The sequence below is a fragment of the Geospiza fortis genome, unplaced genomic scaffold (genome assembly GCF_000277835.1).
Source record: "Geospiza fortis unplaced genomic scaffold, GeoFor_1.0 scaffold264, whole genome shotgun sequence".
Lineage (NCBI taxonomy): Eukaryota > Metazoa > Chordata > Aves > Passeriformes > Thraupidae > Geospiza > Geospiza fortis.
The window spans coordinates 6,081,078-6,103,049 of NW_005054332.1; the positions used below are offsets into that span (position 1 = coordinate 6,081,078).

General features: G+C 36.9%; 1 protein-coding gene across 5 annotated transcripts in view; it reads right to left on the reverse strand.

Annotated features, from left to right (window-relative positions):
• The window catches only part of EPHA7 (EPH receptor A7), a 165,571-nt gene that overhangs the window by 8,411 nt on the left and 135,188 nt on the right, over positions 1-21,972 (reverse strand). For 2 of the 5 annotated variants that reach the window (XM_031057589.1, XM_014307288.2), the window contains exons 11-17: positions 17,873-18,058; positions 17,252-17,313; positions 16,030-16,239; positions 14,812-14,961; positions 10,162-10,355; positions 8,903-9,058; positions 3,497-7,722 (exon numbers count right to left, since the gene is read on the reverse strand). In XM_031057589.1, coding sequence (XP_030913449.1) covers positions 7,608-7,722; positions 8,903-9,058; positions 10,162-10,355; positions 14,812-14,961; positions 16,030-16,239; positions 17,252-17,313; positions 17,873-18,058 — 1,073 coding nt within the window. In that variant the 3' untranslated portion in view covers positions 3,497-7,607. Of the gene's footprint in view, positions 1-3,496; positions 7,723-8,902; positions 9,059-10,161; positions 10,356-14,811; positions 14,962-16,029; positions 16,240-17,251; positions 17,314-17,872; positions 18,059-21,972 lie in introns of those variants that run through there. The other 3 variants (XM_031057588.1, XM_014307285.2, XM_014307287.2) reach the window with 2 other exon arrangements.

Consider the following 21,972-nt stretch of genomic DNA (forward strand, 5'->3'; position numbering starts at 1 on the left):
TAGGGAACCTCTGTAGTAAAGAGCAGCTTTTCCCTCCACAACAGCAATGAATCATTTCTCCACAGCACTAAGTGGTTGAGGCCCAGTAATATTAAAGGAGAATCCTCATTAGGAATACCTCTCAGTGCCTTGCTGGTCCAATTTCTTCAGATAGGCATATTGGCTTGGATTTTAATCTAACCCTGTCTTTTTCTCCAGCAGCCTATGAGGGTACAAATATTGTCTAGTAGTGAAGGAGATGCTGCTATTTTGTATAGATTAATATAAGGGATGATTTATGGCTCCTCCAGTAAACAAATCACGAGAGAGACCTGAAATAAAATGGCCTGAGGGCAAGAGCTCTGCAACTGTTTTACTTTCTGAACAAAACCCTAATCACCCAATCTCTTAAAAAATACCATTTCTGAGTGGTCTTCAGGAGGTATCTGGGTGATTTTACTAAGTTTCTTCCAGGCAAATCAGATTTCTCATGCAATGTACTATGCGAAACATCAGGGGAATAACACAATTTATGACTATGACTGAAAAGAACATGCTGGAGAGAACAAATCTGAGATTCCTGCACCTTCTTTCTGTTAAGCTACACGTGTGTTCTTGGCACAGGCTGTTTGTCCCTGAGAAAAGGAAATGAAAACATTTTACAGCAGACATGTCAAAATGGACACGCAGACCTTCAGGAAACCAGTGGAAGTTGGCATAGTAGCACAGGTTGAACAACAGTCAAGAAATTGCCTGAGTAATGTTTCTACAGACATGAAATGAGAGGGATCAATGTGGATACATTCTATCTATCTATCTATCTATCTATCTATCTATCTATCTATCTATCTATCTATCTATCTATCTATCATTAAGTCTACACTCTTGCAAGCCAGGTTTGAATGTTTCAGTAAAAATAATGGATTATTTTTCTTCTCAGTGAGACAGTATCTTTGGATCAGGAAGTTTGTTCCTTAATGTAAATTCATGGATTTCTTCATAATTCTAAGGAAGTAATCATAGAATCACAGAATGGGTCAGGTTGGAAGGGACCACACTGGGTCATCTGGTCCAACCTCACTGCTCAAGCAGGGTTGTCCTAGAGCACACAGAACAGGATTGCATCCAGATGGTTCTTGAATATGTGCAGTGAGAGAGAGATGCTACGTCTCTGGGCAATATAATACAAGATAATTTCTATTGCACTTGCTTGGTCCTACAGACTCTCATTATTCCTTCTTTGTTTTGGCACAAAAGAGGAAGGCTTTAGTTATGGGCTTGGGGCTATAATGCCTCTAGTTTATAAATGACAAACTCAGAGTCATGGAACTCTAATACTAGTAGCACACATAAGTCTTTGGGCACAGCTATGGCTCATAGCACTGTGTGTGTTTTTCAGTGTGAGCCATGTTATGATTCATCAGAGGACCTCTAAGTTGTAGTTTTTTATTATTAATTATTATTAGCAGCACAGCTCTACAATTGGTTATTTGGTTCAATTAAATGCAAAAGCCTTGGTCTATGGATGAATAGATTTTCTATTCCTGATTTAGTTCTTCTGGCACCAGGCATTATGTCTTGTTTTGTCCAAGATTCATTTGGCTGGCTACACAAGTTTTGCCTGGTTGTATCACATCTTTTTTCATAGTCTATCAAGACATCAGTTATTTTTTAACTTGTGGTTCTTTTTTGGTCACTTTAATTAGACATTAATTTCACCCAATTTGTATGGTATAAGTGCTAAAATCTGCTATCATTATACAAGACTTAAAAGAGAGCTACTCTAAAATCATCTGAGAGTAAATACCATTACAGTTCATGTCCTATTTTCGGGCTTTTATTGTAAAAATCTCCTTTCATGTCTCGATTTCAAGTCTGCTTGAATGAGTTGTGTATTACCAGTTGCTTTCCCATCTGTCTCAATTTAGTCTCTTTGACAAATTCCAATCTGGCCTGAGGAAAAATCAGAGTACTGAAACCACTCTACACTACATTATTAGGTATATTATATTAACAGTGTCTCTTTACTTAAAAAATCTTCACACTCAACTACCCTGCCAGGAATGTCTTGTAGAACCCTACAACTTAGACACTGTGAATGACTTCACAGCTCTCTCTCCACTCCCTCCCATCTTCTGACTTCTCACCATGTACCAAAGCGAGGGTTTTCATCCATAATTTCTAACCTTTCATAATCTTGTTGGATGTAACCTACAGGGTGTACACATCACTCCTTTCACTTTCAAACTGCCTAACCCTTGCCCACCCTGAAAGTGCTCTGAGAATTTCATGGATATTATAGACATGCAAATTTTATCCATTTTGTTTTGTCCCAACAGATTTGGCTCTAAATGCATGTGTCGATTATTGTAACTTAAAAGTCTCAAAAAAAAACAAATCCAGAGGAAAAACTCTCACAAAATTAGCTTGCATCCTGCCACAACTCTTTCATCAGGATATTGTAGTTTTTATGCCTGTGGTTTAATCCTTTATATTTTTCAAATCCCTGTATGGAATGTGTTACAAAAATGGGGAGCCCTGTTATATTTTGGGTTTCAGAGTCCATTTGTTCAATGAGGTTTTTCCTTCTTTTTTCCCCTAAACCATTGTATTCCCTCCCCAATCCATTTTTGCAGGAACTTTAATTGCAGAACTGCCTATTTCCTAGTAAACAGACGGCTGCACTATTCAAACAGTAAAGATACCTGTTTAAAAGTAATTGTTGGCTACATTTGAAACCCTTAAGGGATTACAAGAAAAAACATAGGCTGCAGCCCAGGATTTCTTGTTTTACTGGAAATTTGTTTTTGGCTAAGGCTTTTGAGTCATCTCAGAAATCTCAAATCTACCAAATGTAGGTCCACCACAAGTTAGGGGGGAAAAAATTCACCTGTTTCCATATATCAGTTAATTGAACAGAAGTACAATCCTAACAGGTTCTGAAGATGGAGAAAACCTGTTGTGATAGGTGCTCAGCAAATCATAGCACCAACTCTCTGAATACCTCTGCAGCACCTGCTGCCAGAATGGCTCTTGGGCAAGAATTTGTATTACACTTTTCTAAAACAGCACTTGTCATTCTGTACGGGATTTGTTCTCTTCCATGGGAACCTCAAATGTCACTTGTTTAAAATAAAACAAATACGAGAAACAGCCCAACCAACAAACAAAATCCACCAAAGATCAAATGCATATCATGAGCACATCAGTTTTAAACCACATGCAGGGAAGCAATGAATTAAGGATGTTTTAGCTCTAAAATGTCACAAACATAGCTTTAAAAGGTGAAATGACCATTTTTTGGTTGAGTTGCCCTTCAATCCTTTCACACAGCCAGTGAACTGCTTCATGTCATTACTGGGCAACAGAATGTTGGCTGAAGCTGCCCTTGTGGCAGGGTGTTTCTGTATCACCTGGCATTATGGCTGTAGTGACATGATCACCCTCCCAGCAGTAACCCAAAAGTCATGGATTTTAAATTACTCTCAAAATTGCTATATATGAATTACTTAGAAAGTTAAGGACAAATTATTATTTTTTTTATTTCAACTACTAACCAATAAATGTAAAAAAATACCAACAACAAAACAAAAATAAACCCCGTTCATCCCCCACATTAAAGCAATAGATTTGTAACATTCAAAACAGTGGAAACTATTCATCGTATATTACTATTAGTGGAAAAAAGCAAATTTAATTTAAAATCACTTTTTCAAACTCCCTCAGTGGCTGCCAGATAATTCAAGGTTAAACAAATATAAAAAACCTCATTTTAAATTGAAAATAATACAGACAGAGCTCAATTATTGAGATATTAAGGGCAACATTCAATTTGAGATACATTTAAGCATCTTTGCCTCCTGGAGATTTTACATGACAAAGCTTTAGATAAACATGGTTTTGCAAACAGCAACTATCATATCTGATCACATAACCTCTGGACTAAAGCAGTATGTCAGCAAATATTTCTGATTATTTAAAATATTAAATAACTGTAATTTACTAGGCGGGTCTTCCTCAGAACAATCACAAAAATTTTCAAGAATTGATATCCACATACAAAAAGCATTTAGATGGTCTGTTACAAGTCTCTGAATAATAATAATAATAATAATGATAATAATAAAAAATCACCTCTCTCTGTAATAAAGCCCAGTTTAAATACATTCTGGGATATACCAGTGGTGGAGGAGCTGCCTTTCTATGACACTCGGCTTACAAGGAAAACTGTAGCAGCCAAGGACAGATAGGGTAGGAATCACTTTACCTAACTTTAGCTATATAGATATTAGACGCCTAATTTTAGCTAATCATCTGGCTTCCCTCTACCTTCCCTCTAAGGGAGATAAGCATTCCCAGACGGAGATTCATCCTGCTTTTTTTTACGCATCTCTCTTCTAGATGCTTGCAGATGAATAAAGTCAAGAAATATGAGTCTCACTGACAGCCTCATAATCTGTCACTAGCAATGCACAATGTCCAAATTCTTTGAAATAAAACCAGAACTGAATTTTTCCTTTCTTTCATCATTTAGCCTTTCATTCTCTCCTCAACCCAACTTATTCTTCAGTTCCTTCCATGAGCATCAACTTTCTCTGGCATTTTTTTTTCTTACCCTGGACTGTGTTTTCTGAAACCTGGGGAACTGCAACTGATGTCAATATTTTGCTGCTCTACCAGTTACAAATCCATTTTTACATGCATGTGCTCTAAATTGCAGTAATGATCTGAACATGTAGATAAGTTATCTGACTGATTGCGGTTGATCGCGATTGTGCTTTCTGAGTCTACTCTACCACTTTCAAATGTGTAAAAATCTGTGGCAACATTAAGGCAGTCAAGGTATATAGATGAATGCTAAAATATATTTACTATTCAAAGAAGATGGCTTAAATCAAACCAGGAAAATTAAGGAAGAAATACCATTAGGGCCCTCGCTTGTACTTGCGTGAGCCCAAATCACCACACATGCTTTGAGGCCTCTGTGCTTCAGAATATTGAACAAGTCCTAAAGGTGAAGCCTGGCCTCAATTCTTTTGCATTTAGGGTTTGTAGATTCTCAGCAATACCAGCATTGCTGCATTGCACCTTTGATGACCAAGCCCTTAGAAACAGTAGCCGAGATTTATAAGGAAGCAGGTGTCTGAACTTAAGGACTCCTGAATTCCTAGCTGGGTGCCTAAAGCAGCAACAAGACTGTCAAGCACCCTGCCCAGCTGCCCACAGATGCTCACCACAGTAGTGAGGCACTTAGCATTTGTTATAACACAAAATGGATGTTTATTAATTGTGTATTTTTTAATTGTGTTCTAATGGCTACTTGAAGTGCCTTGGCCGAGTGCTTGGGTGCACTAATTCCAATATTGGGCATGCAGTCTACTCTGCGTCTTACTCCTACAGATTTTTTAGAAAATTATTTTAATAGTTAAAAAAACAGCTTGAGCTGCATACGTGAAAATAACTCCGTTACAACTGAATGACAATCTAATACGAAATAAGAATAGTCACCATTTTTTCTTACTCTGCCCAATCCAGGCAATAAATTAGGCTTCTCAGCATGACTGTAAAGTGCTGTGAATTGTATAAACAATCATATATGGACACTGAAAAATAACCCTTATGCACATTGCATTATAGTTCCAAAAATATATTTACAGTCTATTACAAAGATTACAAATGGAAGTGTCTATGTATCGGGATTATGCTAGTTAAAAGCTTTTTACAGATTTTCTTCAACAAAGGTGGGTGGGGACAAAAAATTAGTATAACCAAACTGATTTTTCTAGTGAAACAAATAAATAAAATGACAAATATAACACTGTACAGTGATCTAAAAAGGAGGAGAAAAAAGGAGGGGGGGGGAAGGATGCATTTACGTTTTTGATAACTATCTTTGGTCCTAAATGTGGGAAAACACATTATGTAGCACTGAATATACGTTTGTTTGTGATGCTCTGCAAGTAAAATAGAAAAATATAGTGCATTTTCAATGTATTCAGAGCTCACTACACATAAACGTGTGTACAAAACAAGACAGTATAAATAAAATTTACAAGTTTTACAAAGGAACATTTACAAGGTTTTTCTTTTGTTTTTTATTTTTTTTGTGTGGATGCCCACATTATCAAACCAGACCAATTTATGACTGATCCCTGGGATCTTTCTCTATCAAAATCAATAGAAGCAGCCCAATTCTCTTTGGAAGTACAGCATTTCATTGCTGGGGTAGTTCACAATTTTCAGATTTTTTTTTTAAAGCATTTCTCTCTGGTTCATGTACATTCTTGCAATATCTGTAAAGACTCTGTTCATTATTGCTTATGGTAATTAAATATTTTAATCAAAGAAAATTTATATATAAATAAATGATGTAAAAAGATATTCCATTGAGCAACTACCTTTGCATCTCTGTTCCTGATGAATGACTGTTGTGTCTGTGTGACCACGCACACGCATGTTCGTTCAGAGCAGCAAAAGCTTGTAAAAAAATTGAAAATTCTGAACTGCCCCTTGTCTCATGCTCTACAGTTCTCATATAAAAGCTATGTCCTTATTCTGACAGCTGGACTGCATACGGCTTAAACTCAGAAAATATACACCAGCTATTTCTCTTAGATTTGCTAATGCAGAGTACTGAAAAAAATGTGATGTGCTCAGATTAAATGGTTTAGGTAACACTGGAGAACTGCACCCATACTCTGAGACACTCCTACAATCACTTGTCCATTCAATGCTGTGTCTCAGCAGGTTTACAGTTGTAGATCTACATCTTAGAATATATCTCAGTTTAACTCTAGTCCATTAAAATCATCTTGCAAACAATTTGCTAAAAGTGCCTAGAACTACTTAGGGGTCATTATTGCTTTTCTTTTTCTTACTTTTTTTTTTCTCTTTTATTTTCTTTTAAAAGATAGCATATGTATAACCTTAAAAAATTCTTTAAAAAATATCAGAGCTCTTGGCAACTTGCATTTTCCTGACTCCCTGCCAATTAGCTAGCCATGTCAATATGGTGTTGACTTAACAAAAGGAAATGGCACAAAGGGATACCAAAGTTCAGATAGATATACATTGCTTGGTCATGCTTCTTAAATCTCTAGGAACTCAAATTCAGAGGTACCCAGTGTAGTAATGTGTCACTGAAGTAGCACTAAAAAGGTCCAAAGATATAAACATCATACTAAAAGAAAGTCTTTATGAAGAATAAACACAAATGATTAAAAAAAGATTCAGAAATCACAGATTTAAGGAAAATATTTTGTTGAATTCAACAATAATATCATGATTTTATCTGACAAATATATTCTTTTTTAAATTTTTATGTACATTTAAAAAGTCTATTAGATAAAAAGGAGGTTAGAGAGCTCAAGGTGTTTGTATGTTTATTCAGGTAGTACTTTGTTTATTGTCACTGCTGTTTTCCTTGCCACCACTGGTGGATCCTAATTCCCTTTTCATAAATTCTGGTGGCACTTAGGAGTTCAAGTCTGTAGGTGCTTCTTGTAGCTCTTCTATTCACTGCAGGAAGGACCCAGGAAATCAAGTGTCTTCTAGCAGCACTTCATATATACTGAAGGCCAGTGCTGTTCTCTCAGTCTGTCACCTCCCTCATAAGGGAGAAATGTCTATCACACTTGGATGCCAGTGCCGTGTAAATGTAGCATTTGTGCTCTCATAGTCTGAATGCTGCTCATGATTTTCTTTTGATGACCAACCAACGTGATCCCTAAACTCATCACATCCCTGGGGAAGATAAATGCGTACATTGTTAATTTTTCAACTTAGACTGCTACTGTATGGTATTCAACTGTGAGTCAAAGCTACGCAGTGGTTTGGAGTAAGAGGTTCTGAACTACATGGAAGCTGTGCTGTAACCTCAGTTTAGTACTGGGAAGTCCATACAGGCACTGTTCAACCTTCTCGGCCACGAGTGTAATTACATGACAGGTGTCATGCAATTGCACTGTGTGGGTCTCCACATCTGAGAAGGAGGTCAGTATGTTTTACATTATCTTATCTGATCATCTTATGTTGTGTCTTTTAAGGACACCCAAAGACAAAGACACTTCTCTTGTAAAATACTTTGGGTGGTTTTCAGGACAAAGTTACGTATAAATACAAGATTTTGGGGATCATAGTCTGTTTCCTAAAGAGATGCCTAGATGCCTTTGCATATTGACACATACACATCATGCAAATGAATGAGCAGCAGTTTGAACTCCTCCCCTACTATGCTAGAAGCTTGTGGACTCTGACAACAGTTCCCAAGCTATAGGCTGAGACCCCTGGTGACACCAGGCAGATAAGAATAGGGTTGAACTCTTGAGAATATTGGGTTAGAAACTTTTTTAGAAACCCACTGCTCTCTAAGAGGAATTACATGTGTTTGGCAACCACCAGGACAAGAAAGTTTTTTGCAGGGTGCCAAGAAGACCTGTTTTAAGATGACAGTACTGATACAGGCCATGTTTGCCTTCAGAAAATTGTTTTGCTTCTACAGACTTATCCTGATGCAAAGTCCTGTCTTGCAGGACACATACAGCCCCCAGCCAATTAGAAGAAAATTCCACATCGTCCCAGAGCACACTGGGAAAAAGGTACCAATTAGGTGGTGGAGGCAAAGTGATTATTTTCCTATACATACATATTTTGGAAGGGGCCACATTGTCCCTCAAGTTCTAGTCCCTTCGTGTTATTTCAATTGGTCTGAAAGGCAGGGAAAAACGTGATGCCACACAGAGGTAGCAGGGTATTTGCCCTTTCATGAGATGCTCTAATACAACATCATCAGCTGCTAAAATGACTGATTTGACCCCCAAGTACAATGTTTGTACTCAAGGTAAAGTTTTGGAGCTGAACATTGTGTATTGTTGTACCTAGAAATTCCCTAAATGCAAGTTAAACATGCCCAGTACTAACTTACTCAATAGTCATCCTGGCAACTGATTCAAGAGAGTTGTAGCCTGCTGCTGTGAAATTATCCTTATATCTTTCCATCTTAATAGCTTGTAACCATTCGCCTACGGAGCAGAAAGTGGTAAAATCGGGAGTGTTCTGGTCCAGAAGAGGGCTAATTGGTCTATGGAGAAGGAAAAAGGAAAGTAAGTTGTTTCCAAAGAGAGTAAAACATCAGGGAGTATTTAGCAAGGTGAGAGTCAAATAAGTTTTGGGTATTAAAAATGTCGAGAGTAGAAAGTAATAGGCTTTTATACACAGTTTAGATTATTCTGTGAATAGCTCTTGACTGCTCTGTAGCTCACAATATGTACTTCCTAAGCTTATTCACATAAAAGATGAAAGGTCAAAGTGAGCAAAATCAGCCTAATGGACTACTGTTACCAACAGAAAATCAACCTTATTACCTAGCACGATAGCAGCTGTCTCTATGTTGCTGAGTAAAATAAAGATGCTATTCTTTTACACATCTTAGAAAACATAGTAGCAGCTACTCCCATTTTTCAATTGGATGGGACAAAACAAAGACAAGGGAAGAGCAGAGACACAAAGTCTTAAGGTCACACAGCAAATCAGTCAGTAGAAAAATCAGGAGCAGAACACAGGCCAGCTGATTCCCTAGTACAGTGGTCTAGCTAGCAGATCAAAAGATTACCATGATTAAATAATTCACCTGAAATTTATGCAGAAGACATTAAAAACTACATCATGAAATACAATGCGATGCAATCACTGAAAGGAGTTAAAGCCAGAAAATGAAAGATAAAAATCTAGAGTGTAGCATGTCAAGGTACACTGGCCAAGCATGAGTATTCTTAATTACTATTTCTATGTAGCAGTTCCTAGGGCAAGGGGTGCATCATATAAACATACAGTAGGCAATGATCCTTGCCCTCCAGACTTTATAATTTTAAGAAACAAGGAAAACACAGACTAGTGGTGAGAGTGTGGAAAGAGGAGCAGGCAGTAGTTTACTGAGAAATGTGTTAGTTCTGCGATATTTATTTTGGTTTGTTTCTTTTTTTAATAAGAAAGTCCTATTTGGCTTTGTTTAGCATGATAAAAAAGAAGGGCAAATGAGGGAAGAGAAGAACAGGAAACAGAAAGAAGGAAGAACTGAAAGACAGATGAAATAAATAAGTGTGAACTGAAACCAGCCACCAAGCAGAACATCCAGAGCCCAGCCATGTGCACCGTCATAAGAACACACACTAAAGCTTTTCTTACCTGCTACAGGTTCCCAGGGGGGTTTTCAAGCTGTTTGGATTTCTAATCATTTTGTCCAGAATGCCAACTATCTGCTCAAACTTTGGCCTTTCACCACGTTCCTTCTGCCAACAATCCAGCATCAGCTGGTGCAGTCCTGCTGGGCAATCCATGGGTGCTGGCAAACGATAGCCTTCTTCGATTGCTTTTATAACCTAGTAGCCAAAATAGTTAATCATTTTTCATCAACAGTAATTTAAAGAATATGTATTGCTACCCAGTTCAAATATATAAGAAAAAATAAAATAAAATAGAATAAAATAAAATAAAATAATCAATAAACTAAAATTTGCCATTGGTGTTCCAAAAATGTGAGTCTGTTGTTTTGACACTAGCCTTCAGATTTTCAAATAATTTCCCCAGCTTTATCTTTGCACTTATTTAGCATATTGTTCTATATGTGCAGAACATAGCTATATTACCTAGACAAGTGAGTAGCAGGGAACAACAATTAAATTCACTGAGGGAGCCGCAGATAGATTGATAAATTGAGTTATTTCAGAAAGCATTATTACTAGCCCCAAGGTTTTTATGAAAGAGGGTGTGGTAGAAGCAACTGACTTTTAAATGGATGGATATCTGTGCATGCACATATAAAATACAAGAAGCCTGAAGGTATTATAAAAGGATCCAAGAAAAATGTTTAGCAGATAGAAATTGCTAAGGAAAAAAGTTGTATTCTATGTCTAGCCATGTTACATGAATGATAAAGCAGCAGAACTGTGTGAGAGAGAAAGACCTGTGTAAATGCTATTTTAATATATCACAGAAAGTTAGATTTAATACGAGATGCTGCTAGATGATGATATGATCAAAGGACAGCATAAATGTCTGAAGCAAGAATTACACCCACCCGTTGACTTCCTTAGCCAAGTCCATTTGGATTTAAGTAAAAATAAAAATGGATAAAGTAAAATCACAGCAAACTGCTGTAAACCTTGAGGGCAGAATAAAAAAAGCACATCAGGAAGCAAGGCAGATAAGAAAAGCTAGTGAAAAAGGGCTAAAACACTGTTCATGGGGGATTTCAAGTATACTGACATTGACTGACACAGCAGCATTAGAATTGCTAAGGAAGGGTGCTTATTCCTGAAGGGGAGTGCATAGGATTGTCTTCTCCCTCATTTTGTATAGAAAACAAGACCAGAAGCTGTTCTAGATGTAGTTCTGGGATGTAGATCTGGTATGATAAACAAAGTTGGTGAATATCCAGGTTTTAGTAAAAATAATAATCTCAGAAAGAAAATATTCTGTAGGTTGTGTGAGAAAATGCAGAAGTAGTGGACTGCAAAGTAGACAGAACTGCAGACAATACAGAATGACCTTCAAAAAGCTGGCTGAAATCCAGCCAGGTTTTGTATCAAAACCTTTTGCATAAAAGAAATTTTGTGAAAAGAGAAGGTATAGCCCAGTGGTAAGGCACTGACTGCAGTTTTGTGTCACAGAATGTCCTTTTGACCTCAGGGAAGTTGCCTCATCTCCCTAGGCCTCAGCTTTCTCTCTGAACATTTAGAATGACAGTACTGTCCTACAGCTCAAAAATGACTGAGAAATATTCAATTCCTGCAGAAACATTCACACCTTGAAGACTGAGTGCAGTGACCTTTTACAAACGCTGAAGTTGTCTGTCAGGGAGGGTGTGGAGGGAGGTTTTCTGCAGAAGAACAGGGAAATTAGAAGAACAGAGCTATATAGTGAAGAAAACATTAAAAGTAAAATGCAAGATCCTTTAGAGCTATATTAAGAGGAAAAAGAAAAGAACAGCTCCTTATGCTTAGAAGCAGTAGTGGAATGAAAGTGAAAAATAATCTACAGTGTGTACAGGACAATTGCTGTGCTGTGAAAAGTAATGCAGGAATTTCTGACCCTCTAAATGGCAAAAGGCACTAAACATTTTGAGCATGCTATGTATGATTTACTACAAATGAAGTAGTTGCTTAAGAGGTCAGAAGACAGAAATCACCAATGAGAAATTAAAAGGTAGGTGCCAGCAACAACAGCGCAACCACTAAAATATCTAATACCCTTAAAACTGGCAAACTATCTGCATAAGACTCTATCCAAGAATGTAAGGAAGAGTGAAAACATGAATGAAGTGATCAGAACACAAGTTTTCCCCATTCACTATGAACTGCAGATAAACCTGAAGAGAACTGGGAAACAAGATGATGACGATGGTGTTTTCGAAAGGTGTTACTTCACAATCAGCTTCTCTGATGTGTATTCTGAGCAAGAAGGGTGAAACTGGGAAATATGAAATAATGAGTCAGCTAGAGATGGATGGAATTGCTGTGAATATCCAAAACACTGAAAAAATATTGTAAAATATTGATAAGTAAAGTACAACAATTGTCTACTCTGCTAAGAAAGGAGGACGTGGTTCATAACATCAGTACTCAAAGAAAATTAAATAGATGCAGGATTTTTTTAAAAATAAGCAAACCTACAAAGAGAAAACAGCTGGAGTTCTCACTAATAGAATTGATTTATATTATCTACACTTCCCACAATTTGTTTTTGAAATTCTGCTTTTGCTGCAAAAAGAGTAAAAGGGGATACTGTTACGACTATGCTTTTACCATAAGCAGGCTGAGGATGCAAAACAGGATAGAAGAGGACTGGGTCTGGTTACTTTATATACTAAATGCCAACAAGGAAGTATTAAATAAGGGTAACTGGACAATATGATGTTGCAACTCTGATTATGGTCATACAATAATAATACAAATTAATTATTATAATAATGGTAAGAAATCCAGAAGTATAGCCTTGCCCTTCTCTGAAGAACTAATCTGCACTGAGGTTAGAAACAAAATGGGAGCAAGAACATCAGCAGTCTAATAGGGGAATGGGGGTTTGAGGGCTACTGTTAGTAGCAAGGATTAAACTGAGGTGAACCCACTGCTCAGGGAAGTTGAGACCTCTGTCTATCATCTGTGCTCAGCCTACGGTGCCTCTGCAAGGAGTTTGTAGGATGAGTGTTCTTTTGGTGCACCCTAGCCCCAGGTCATTGCAAAAAGGAGGGTTTTGCTTGAAAAGAGTTCACAATGCAAATCTGTAGCTCCCATCAGCTTAAATCAATGACTTAAAGGAGGAAGGGGAGGATTAAAGAAATGCTATCTAAAGATCCAAAGTCAGGGAGGTCTATTATTTAGGAGATCTGGTCTGCTCTATGACTACACCCAAATCCACTTTTAGGCAAAATGATACACTTAAAAATATAAAAACTGAGTGCAAAATTAGAAGAACACATTTAGAATTTTTCATTACCGTTAAATACTCCAACTGGTGACTTTGAAGGAGAATAAATAACAAATCATTAGATGATTCTAAATATATGCATCACAGATTATCTAGGGATTGGTAGGATGTGTATATGGTATGGAAGAACATGCCTGAAGATCACAACATACAAGAATATTTCGAATTATTTTACCAAGCAATTGATGCATCTTTTAACTATGCGCTATTGAAGAGTATCATGAAAGATGCTAAAAAGGGATAAAACTATAAGGAGTGGCAATTAGCTGTTTTTTGAAAGCTGGTTTTTTCATGTGTTTTACATGCAGTTTTCAACAGAGGAATACTTTTCAAAATCTAATAAGAAGCATGAAGATATCAAATTTTCTCCTCTATTTAAAAGTTTTTCCTTATTGTTCCCTGAAAGATAGGTAAGGTTTGCCTTTGAGGCATCTTATATTCCTGTCAGACTTCTTTTATGTTTGAATCTAGTACAGAAGGAAGGTGTCAAAAGAAATGAAACTCTACTGGGTGTCTGGGGAATGTAAATATTTCTCTTTCTCTGCCCCAAGGACTTGTTTGCCCATATTTTGACAGTCCATGAAATCTTTGACACTGAGACCTGTCAAATATTAACAACTTTGCACTGTGCCAAACTGACTCATCATCTACACTTTTATCTTTTTTTTCCAACTTTGATGTTGATCATTCAATCAAAAATTAAAATAACAATTAAAAAAAACCACTCAAGCTCCAACCTGAAGAACTTTAAATGAGACTCTTTCTGACATCTATCACACCTGTATGGCTTTTTCCTGTGTAATTTCTATATTAATAGATACTCCTGTCAGAAGCCAAGATTAACACCCATCTGTTCTATTACTGCTGACCTGTTGCTCTGGATCATATTTTATGCAAACAAGGGTACTTTTAAATCAGCATAATTAACTTGAAAAAGCCAAAGTAGGTCATTAACTGCCACTCAGACTTTTAACAACTTTTTTCAAATGATTAATCATTGCTCTAAGGTCAAAAACATCAGAATTATTTTTTATTGGAAAAAAAATTAATTCTTTCCACGCTTAAGCATAGTAAAGACCCCATATTACTATTTTGATGTTCCAGTTTTAATTGATATTTAGGACAGAAACCTACAATATCCATGTGGCAAAAAAAAAAAAGATTTTGATTTTGGTAAAAAGTGAAAGCTCTGTAACTTTTTCATTTTGTGACAACCACACAGCACTTTGATAAGTCCTATTTCTAAACCAATGTTTTATGCATTTATAGTGAAATACATATGTATGTGTTTGCAAGATGTAATTTTGGTTTTACTAACACACATGCACACTCATGAACAGACAAACCTACATCTTGGTTTGACATGTCCCAGTAAGGCCGTTCTCCATAAGACATTACTTCCCACATAACTATTCCATAACTCCACACATCACTGGCTGATGTAAATTTGCGGTACTGAATGGCCTCTGGAGCTGTCCATCTCACTGGAATTTTTCCACCCTATGAAAAAAAAGAAAAGAAAAAAAAAAGAGAAATTTCTCTTTGTCACCCACAGAATTTTCAGGTCATCTTCCACAGAATGCATTTACCATTATTTCCATCAACATCAAGAGCAGCACCTACGTGATCTGCTATGGCAGACCAATTGCAGAATTTTCAAACGTGCCTAAGGAAACTTAGTATCTTAAAACACTCAGAACATAGACACTTAGAAACTTGTATAAGCTACCTTGAATGAGTTTCTCTGGAAGTGCTTATCCCTCCGCTGATTTTAAAGGGCTGCTTAGATGTCTGATTTACACTAGCCATATAACTCCTGGCTTGCTGAAGCTAGGTGAGGGGAATCCCAACCTGTGTATATAAATGCCATTGACTTGTCATATGGCTCCTCCAAAATCTTGGTCTGACATTTTTAAACCAGGATCCCACTCAGAGCCCAACAGCAGGAGTGACAGCCGTGAGCACCGGTGTGGTTTCCTGGATCCTTGTGCCTGTCGGAGCAGATTCCAGGGGCCCCTCCTTCCCTCAGCATGGGAAAATAGCTACAGGGAGGCCCCATGGGTGGGAAAGTGGAGCTGGCTCAACAAAAGAATAAAGAGCATAGTGTGCCTGATGAATGCATATTTAAAAAAAGTGTCCCACCCAAAAGCAAGGGAAAATACAGGAGTTGAGCTTTGTCACAGACTAGCCTCCAGCTAGTCTCTCCTTTTGGTGAGATAAAATCTAGCCTGAAAAATAGTAACAGCCTACAAATATCTTAATTGACTCAGAGTAAATTAGATGTTTAAAATTTTTGTGGGTAAAACTTCCTTATTTGTTCAATCAGATAATCATGAGAAATGGAATAAAGAAGATACCGTAGAAAATGTTTAGAACTTTGTCAAATAAAAAATTATGTTCTTATGAAAATATTATCTCCTGATTAGAAATGTCTGCAGAGACTCTTCTTTTTGACTGGTTAAAACCCCCCATCAATTAATGTATTTGTGTTATCTATACTCCCCAGAAGATACACTTCTTCTAAATAACTGTATCTCAAAACTATTAAGATCCATTGATTTATCTTACGGTTGTAGTGTAGACAGCCTCTGGATCATCTTCTATAACTCTGGAAAGGCCAAAGTCTGATACTTTACAAACAAGGTTGCTGTTGACAAGAATATTGCGTGCTGCAAGATCCCTGTGTACATATCCCATATCGGCCAAATATCTCATTCCAGCAGCAATTCCTCGCAACATTCCCACTAGCTGAATGACAGTAAATTGCCCATCATGTTTCTGGAGGGAAGAAAGGAGCAGCAATTCTTGTTAGTATAGCTGAGAAGATAAATAAGGATTAGTTTTATGACTTCAGCTTTCCACTTATTTACTCCTTCTGTGGCAAAGAAATTCACCTCAAACACACTTTCTTCAGAGATAAAGCAGTGCATCCAGTTAAGAAATGTGTGCGTAATTAATGTACTGGTAGTAACAAAACTTGCTAGCCACTGTATATTTCTCACTAACTCATGGCAAGTCACTTCCAGGAGAGATTGTCTAATGAAGATTTCCTAATGTTCTAATAGCTTGCTCTTCATCTCTCAGAATAATTATTTGTATCAAGAAAATAAGAACTATGTCTTTTTTGTATCCCTAGTTACTGATAATTTTCATTCACAGCTTGGAGTTTATTTAAAAAAAAAAGTCTGTTCTCTATAGACTGTTTACATATCATTTCACCCTGACATGCATACCTGGTAAGGAGTCAGAACTGGTGAGTTCAGAACACACTTAAACAACACTAAATTGTTTTGAATTAGCATTTATTTTTCCTTGTTCATCTATTAAATAGAATTGCAATTCATGTAGGGATTCTTTTATGATGATTTCCACCATGCAGACAGAGTAAAATTCTGCTCCCAAATAGGCGAAGATTTGACTTCAGGTATCAGTGGTTTTAACTTCAACTGGTGGCTGTAATAAAATGCACCATGTCTATGCCAGACTAAATCACATAAATTCCAGAATGATCCTGTCTGATCTTCTAATTTCTGATCTGGTTTTGCTGAAACAACGTAGAGAACCTGCTAGTATTGGTCAAAACTCCATTTCAACCTGAAAACCATTTTCATTATACTTAATTAAATATAATAAATATACTATAAATATAATTAATATTTTAATTATATTTAATTATATATACATGTATATATATATATATGCATATGTATAAGAAATATTTTTTGAAGTGTCAATATACAATATATGTGACTTTAAATATGTTTATTTAAGTTTTCATTTTGGTACTCACCCTAAGAAATGCGTCTAAGGCCCCATTCTCCATGTATTCTATTACAATCATGACTGGTTTCCCTGAAAGAAAAGAAGACAGATATTTGAGAACAGTAAAACAAATGGAGTGCCTTTTTTTGATAAAACACATGCTATTCCTTTGAAGGACAGAATCATTCAGACACTGAACATTTCTGAGCCCTCCAGCACTGTTACAGAGCTCTAATTTCTTAAATATCTGCATGGAAAGTGGTCATGATTCATAAAATTGAACCATACAAATCAAAAAGTCAGTATGTTCTCCTAACTCCTGCTGTGTGAACAGGACTCTGGAATAATGACACTTCAGATTATATGAAAGGACATGAGAAACCTTATCTCTCTGCATGGTCTTTGAGGCTAAATGAAACTAGAAAAATAATATGTTTCAAAGTACTTAATCTTTTAATCATGTGTGCATCTAAATTTTTTTCCTCAGGTTGTAGCATAAAGAAAGTATTGTTTTAGTTAGTTACGCATCAGGAGAAAATCCATTAGGAGTGTGCAGTCTGTTTATAATTTGAATCTTTGACCATGAATAAGGCAGAGTAATTTCTGCCATCGTGTTGTTATTTGACTGACAGACCGAGCTGCCGCTTACCTCTGGTAACAACTCCTTCCAGGTGAACCACATTGGGATGGTCAAACTGTCCCATGATGCTTGCTTCACAGAGAAAATCTCTTCTCTGCTTTTCAGTGTAGCCAACTTTCAGAGTTTTTATGGCTACTGCAACATCTCTCTTGCCAGGAAGCTTTAGACGCCCACTGCACACTTCACCAAACTCTCCTAAAATGAAGCAGATCAATGCTGAATTACTCTGAATACTAGTATTTTTTTTTTTTTAGGCTTTGATTCAAATAGCCACCTAAGCATGTGTTTAAATTTAATGTGTTCATATTTGAAGTGGATTACTTCGGCATGCACCTTAAATGAATTGCTGACCCCTATGGAATAAACACTTCAGTTAAGCCAACTGACAGGAGTATTATTTGAATATTTTAAGAGACTTGTTTTTTTCTTGCATTTTTTCAAAATGCATTTCTTGCATTTTTTCAAAAACAGAAAATAAAGAATGAAGTGGCTTTCATAAGAAAACACTATTATTGAAATAGTAATACCATTCCTAAGTAAAAATGTCATTCTGCTCTACATGGTTTCCTTGCTATCTTTGGTTTCAATGGGCTTTTTTCTTTCAGAAGGCAGGTCTTGCAGAGCTGCTTTTAATTTAGCATCCTTATGGTGTTAAATGAAGCACTACATTATTACCTTCAAGCAGTATGATTTATTTTACAGATTATGAAATGAAAGGTGTGACTTATAACAATTTTGTTACATTAAACAAACACAAGTAAATACTGCAAGTTTGTAAAAGGTTCTAAACTAACAGACAGTTGGAACTTGAAGAAGCCTGTGATAAAAAAGACCAAACAGCCAGCAAGAACACAAAAAAAAGCCCCGACAACCAAATCTCAAGAGAAGTAATTGGATTCCATCAGACAGAAAAGAGGATGGAAACATGTGAGATGTGGAGCTGAATGGCAATATATCTACCTCACTATTAACGAGATTATCAAAGATTTAAGAATTGTCCCTTGCCTCACAGCTGTGTCAGCAGAGAGCAAAAGTGAGATCTCCAATTCTGCAGACAGGAAGAAAAATCTCCTTGTATACATAGAAGAAGAAGGTAGTAAAAGATGTTACTGAATAAAAGATTAACCACAAAGATATTTAATAATCTGGTACTTCACAAACTTATCTGGAGCTTGAGAGATATGGTTCCAAGTCCCTCCCCCAAATCAAATCAAGTCAGAAATTTCTCTCCTGCATACCTGTGGAGTGCCTTAACATTGAGCTGGTACGTATACACAAGTATGCAGACACACCTACATCTAAGATATGTTTTAGGATGAATGCTGAAAAAAATGACTGAACTAGACAAGACCTACACAGAGAGTTTGATTGGAGAACCCTTTTGTGAGAAACCTTGTGGGATCAGGACTTAAGTGGACATGCACACTGGCAAGGTGTCTCGCTGTCAGTGGAGAGAAGTATGCTCAAAGTTGGGCTGAATGCCTGAAGAGATAACTGTAGGGGTGTTTTAATGGACGGGCAGCAAAAAATCTTGTTTATGACACCATCAGTATTTGAACACTTCTGTTCTCCTATTAGCCCCAAATAAAAAAGCAGTACCTGGGTCTTGGCTTCACAGTTCATCCACAAGATGAACTTTGATCATGGCTTTGACCATTTTTAACTGACTTGTTTGAGGAAACCTCCACTCAGTATGGCTCTTTCATGACCCTGATAGGAGATTACTGCATATAGAATCAAATTCCTGTCCCTTACATTCTGTGCTAGCTGTACCAAGGCTAGCTCAAATTAATTCCATACACCTTGTGCTGTACCTAAGCTAATTGACCACACAAGTGTTCCTGCCTGCATATTATCCTCAACCATCCTTGGACACTGAGCTAAGAATGCTACAAGGTACAGCTGTTACATACACAAAATGAGCTGCTCATGCCCCAAGCTTGGTGCCTTAACCTCCCTCCTGCACTTCATTAGCAACGTGGATGACTATTAATGAATTCACCACTCACCCCACTCACAGCTCCTAGCCGCAAGAACTTCCTAAAGGATAACAATTTTCTCTAGCAGTACTTTCCAAAATTCATTCTATGCTGAAAAAAAGACGTGAGTATAGGAGTGTGTCTGTGTGTCTGTGGTATTTCAGAGCCAGGTAATTAGGATACTTGGCACAGGAGACACTACGGCTTAACTCCTTTCCAGCTCTCTGTGATCTGATTTTGATTGATTTCCAAAGGCAGATCACATACACTTGGGCAAACGAGAAATTTCAACTTGTATGTTATGCATTTCAGGCCAGGATGCTAGCCAGTGAACTACTTTTATTCCCAAGAAAGTAGTACGTTCAGCTGAAATGATGCCCAAAAATAAACTGGAAAATATGACAACAAGAGAGGGAATACTGCACAGCCGCACAGCCACTAGCTCAGCATGTCAACAAAGCAGAGGCTAAAACAAAGGATGCGTGGTATGAACAACTCAACATAGTGGACACCATATTCTGTATCTGACAGGTGGCCACAGCGGGATGGTAATGAAAATGTTGGCGAGGAAAGCACATATCCCTCATGCAAATTGAGTAAAAGCATACTTGCACCCTGTTTGTGTCTGAGAGATGTGGCACTACTCAATAGCTGATGTGGCCAGTATTGCTGATGCATATTGAGATTGCTAAGTGGCTTTTCTGGTGCTGTCACTAGCAGAAATTCCATATTCTTCTTTGATGTATGAATTTCAACTGTTGCTTTGGGTCTGCTTGCTTCTGTTGTTCCTGGACTGCATTTCATTTCACTCCTGTTTGCTATTTATATCAACAGTTTAAAGCCATAGCTAAACATGGTACACAATATGCTTTCACCACTGCACTCCTAATTAACTTTCTTCAGATTGACTACTGACACACGTTAGTTGTTTTTGCTATCAATTATACTCATTAAAATCAAAAATAAATTCATCTGCAGTCAAGAAAATTAACACTCTGGAATTTGTCATAACAGTGAAAATGCATTTTAAACTGTATACTCTGCAGCTCAAGTGTTTTCAGCATTTTTCTCAGAAGGCATTAGCAAAATCCAACTGAATATATCTTTGTGTTCTGAACTGCTGCTAGGCTGGTAGCTTTTCAACTCAAAGCAAAAGATAAAGCTCAGCAAATTTCCCATGCTAATCTTGCATATTGTGTATCTATTAGAAGAGATGCTGCCATTCTGGCATCACAAAAATTGTTAGTTAGCAAGTGCTGGATTCTTATGCTCTTACTCATAGAAGGAATAATTTGCTCAGCAGTCTGGTTAATTTCAATGGTACTACTCCTTGATTAAGACATGATTCAACATGACTGAGGTTACTTTTAAAAGGCGTTGTGAATTCTAAGTGTAAAGATTTTTTTACAGGTAAAACAACTTATCAAGATTTTTCTTCTTCTGTTTTTAAATAATACTGCAACATGTAATTTACAATACTAAACTGCAGGTGATTTTAAAAGAATTCTACTAATACTTATATAAAACAACAAGAAAGCAAAAGAACATTTCCTCCAGGAATCCCAAGTATTTGATATTTTTCTTACTCATGGAAACTTAATTTCACTACATGGAGTAGTGCAATAAAAATGTCACGTATCTTATTAATGCAAACAAATGAAACTGCCTTTTTAGAGCATGAACACCATGGCTTAAGTAGGTGGTAGACAGTTCAAGAGAAAAAAAAGCAATGTAGTGCTGGTGCAATTACAATCAGTCATAAGAAGTTAAACAATAACTTTTTGTATTCATAAAATATCAAAAAGAAAAATGGTAGAAGAGAAAACAGCGTTAGGGAAGATTTTGTTATAAAGAAACAAGACCTTCCCACTCTCTATTTAAGATTTTGTGCTGCAGCCAGTTTTCTTTATTCACATGAACAAAGCTGCAGAGGTCAAAAAGCCCCCTTGCAAAAGGCAAGCAAGCAGAATTTGCACAAATGCTTAACGCCTTTACTCTGACAGTAAATAATAGGCAGCACAACCGGCCCACTCCCCCCAGTTCCAATTTTAACAGCAGATACTTGATTAAAAACCCATAAGCTTTCAATGTCAAGCATGACTTTTAATTTACTCATTTATTTGGGTTTTT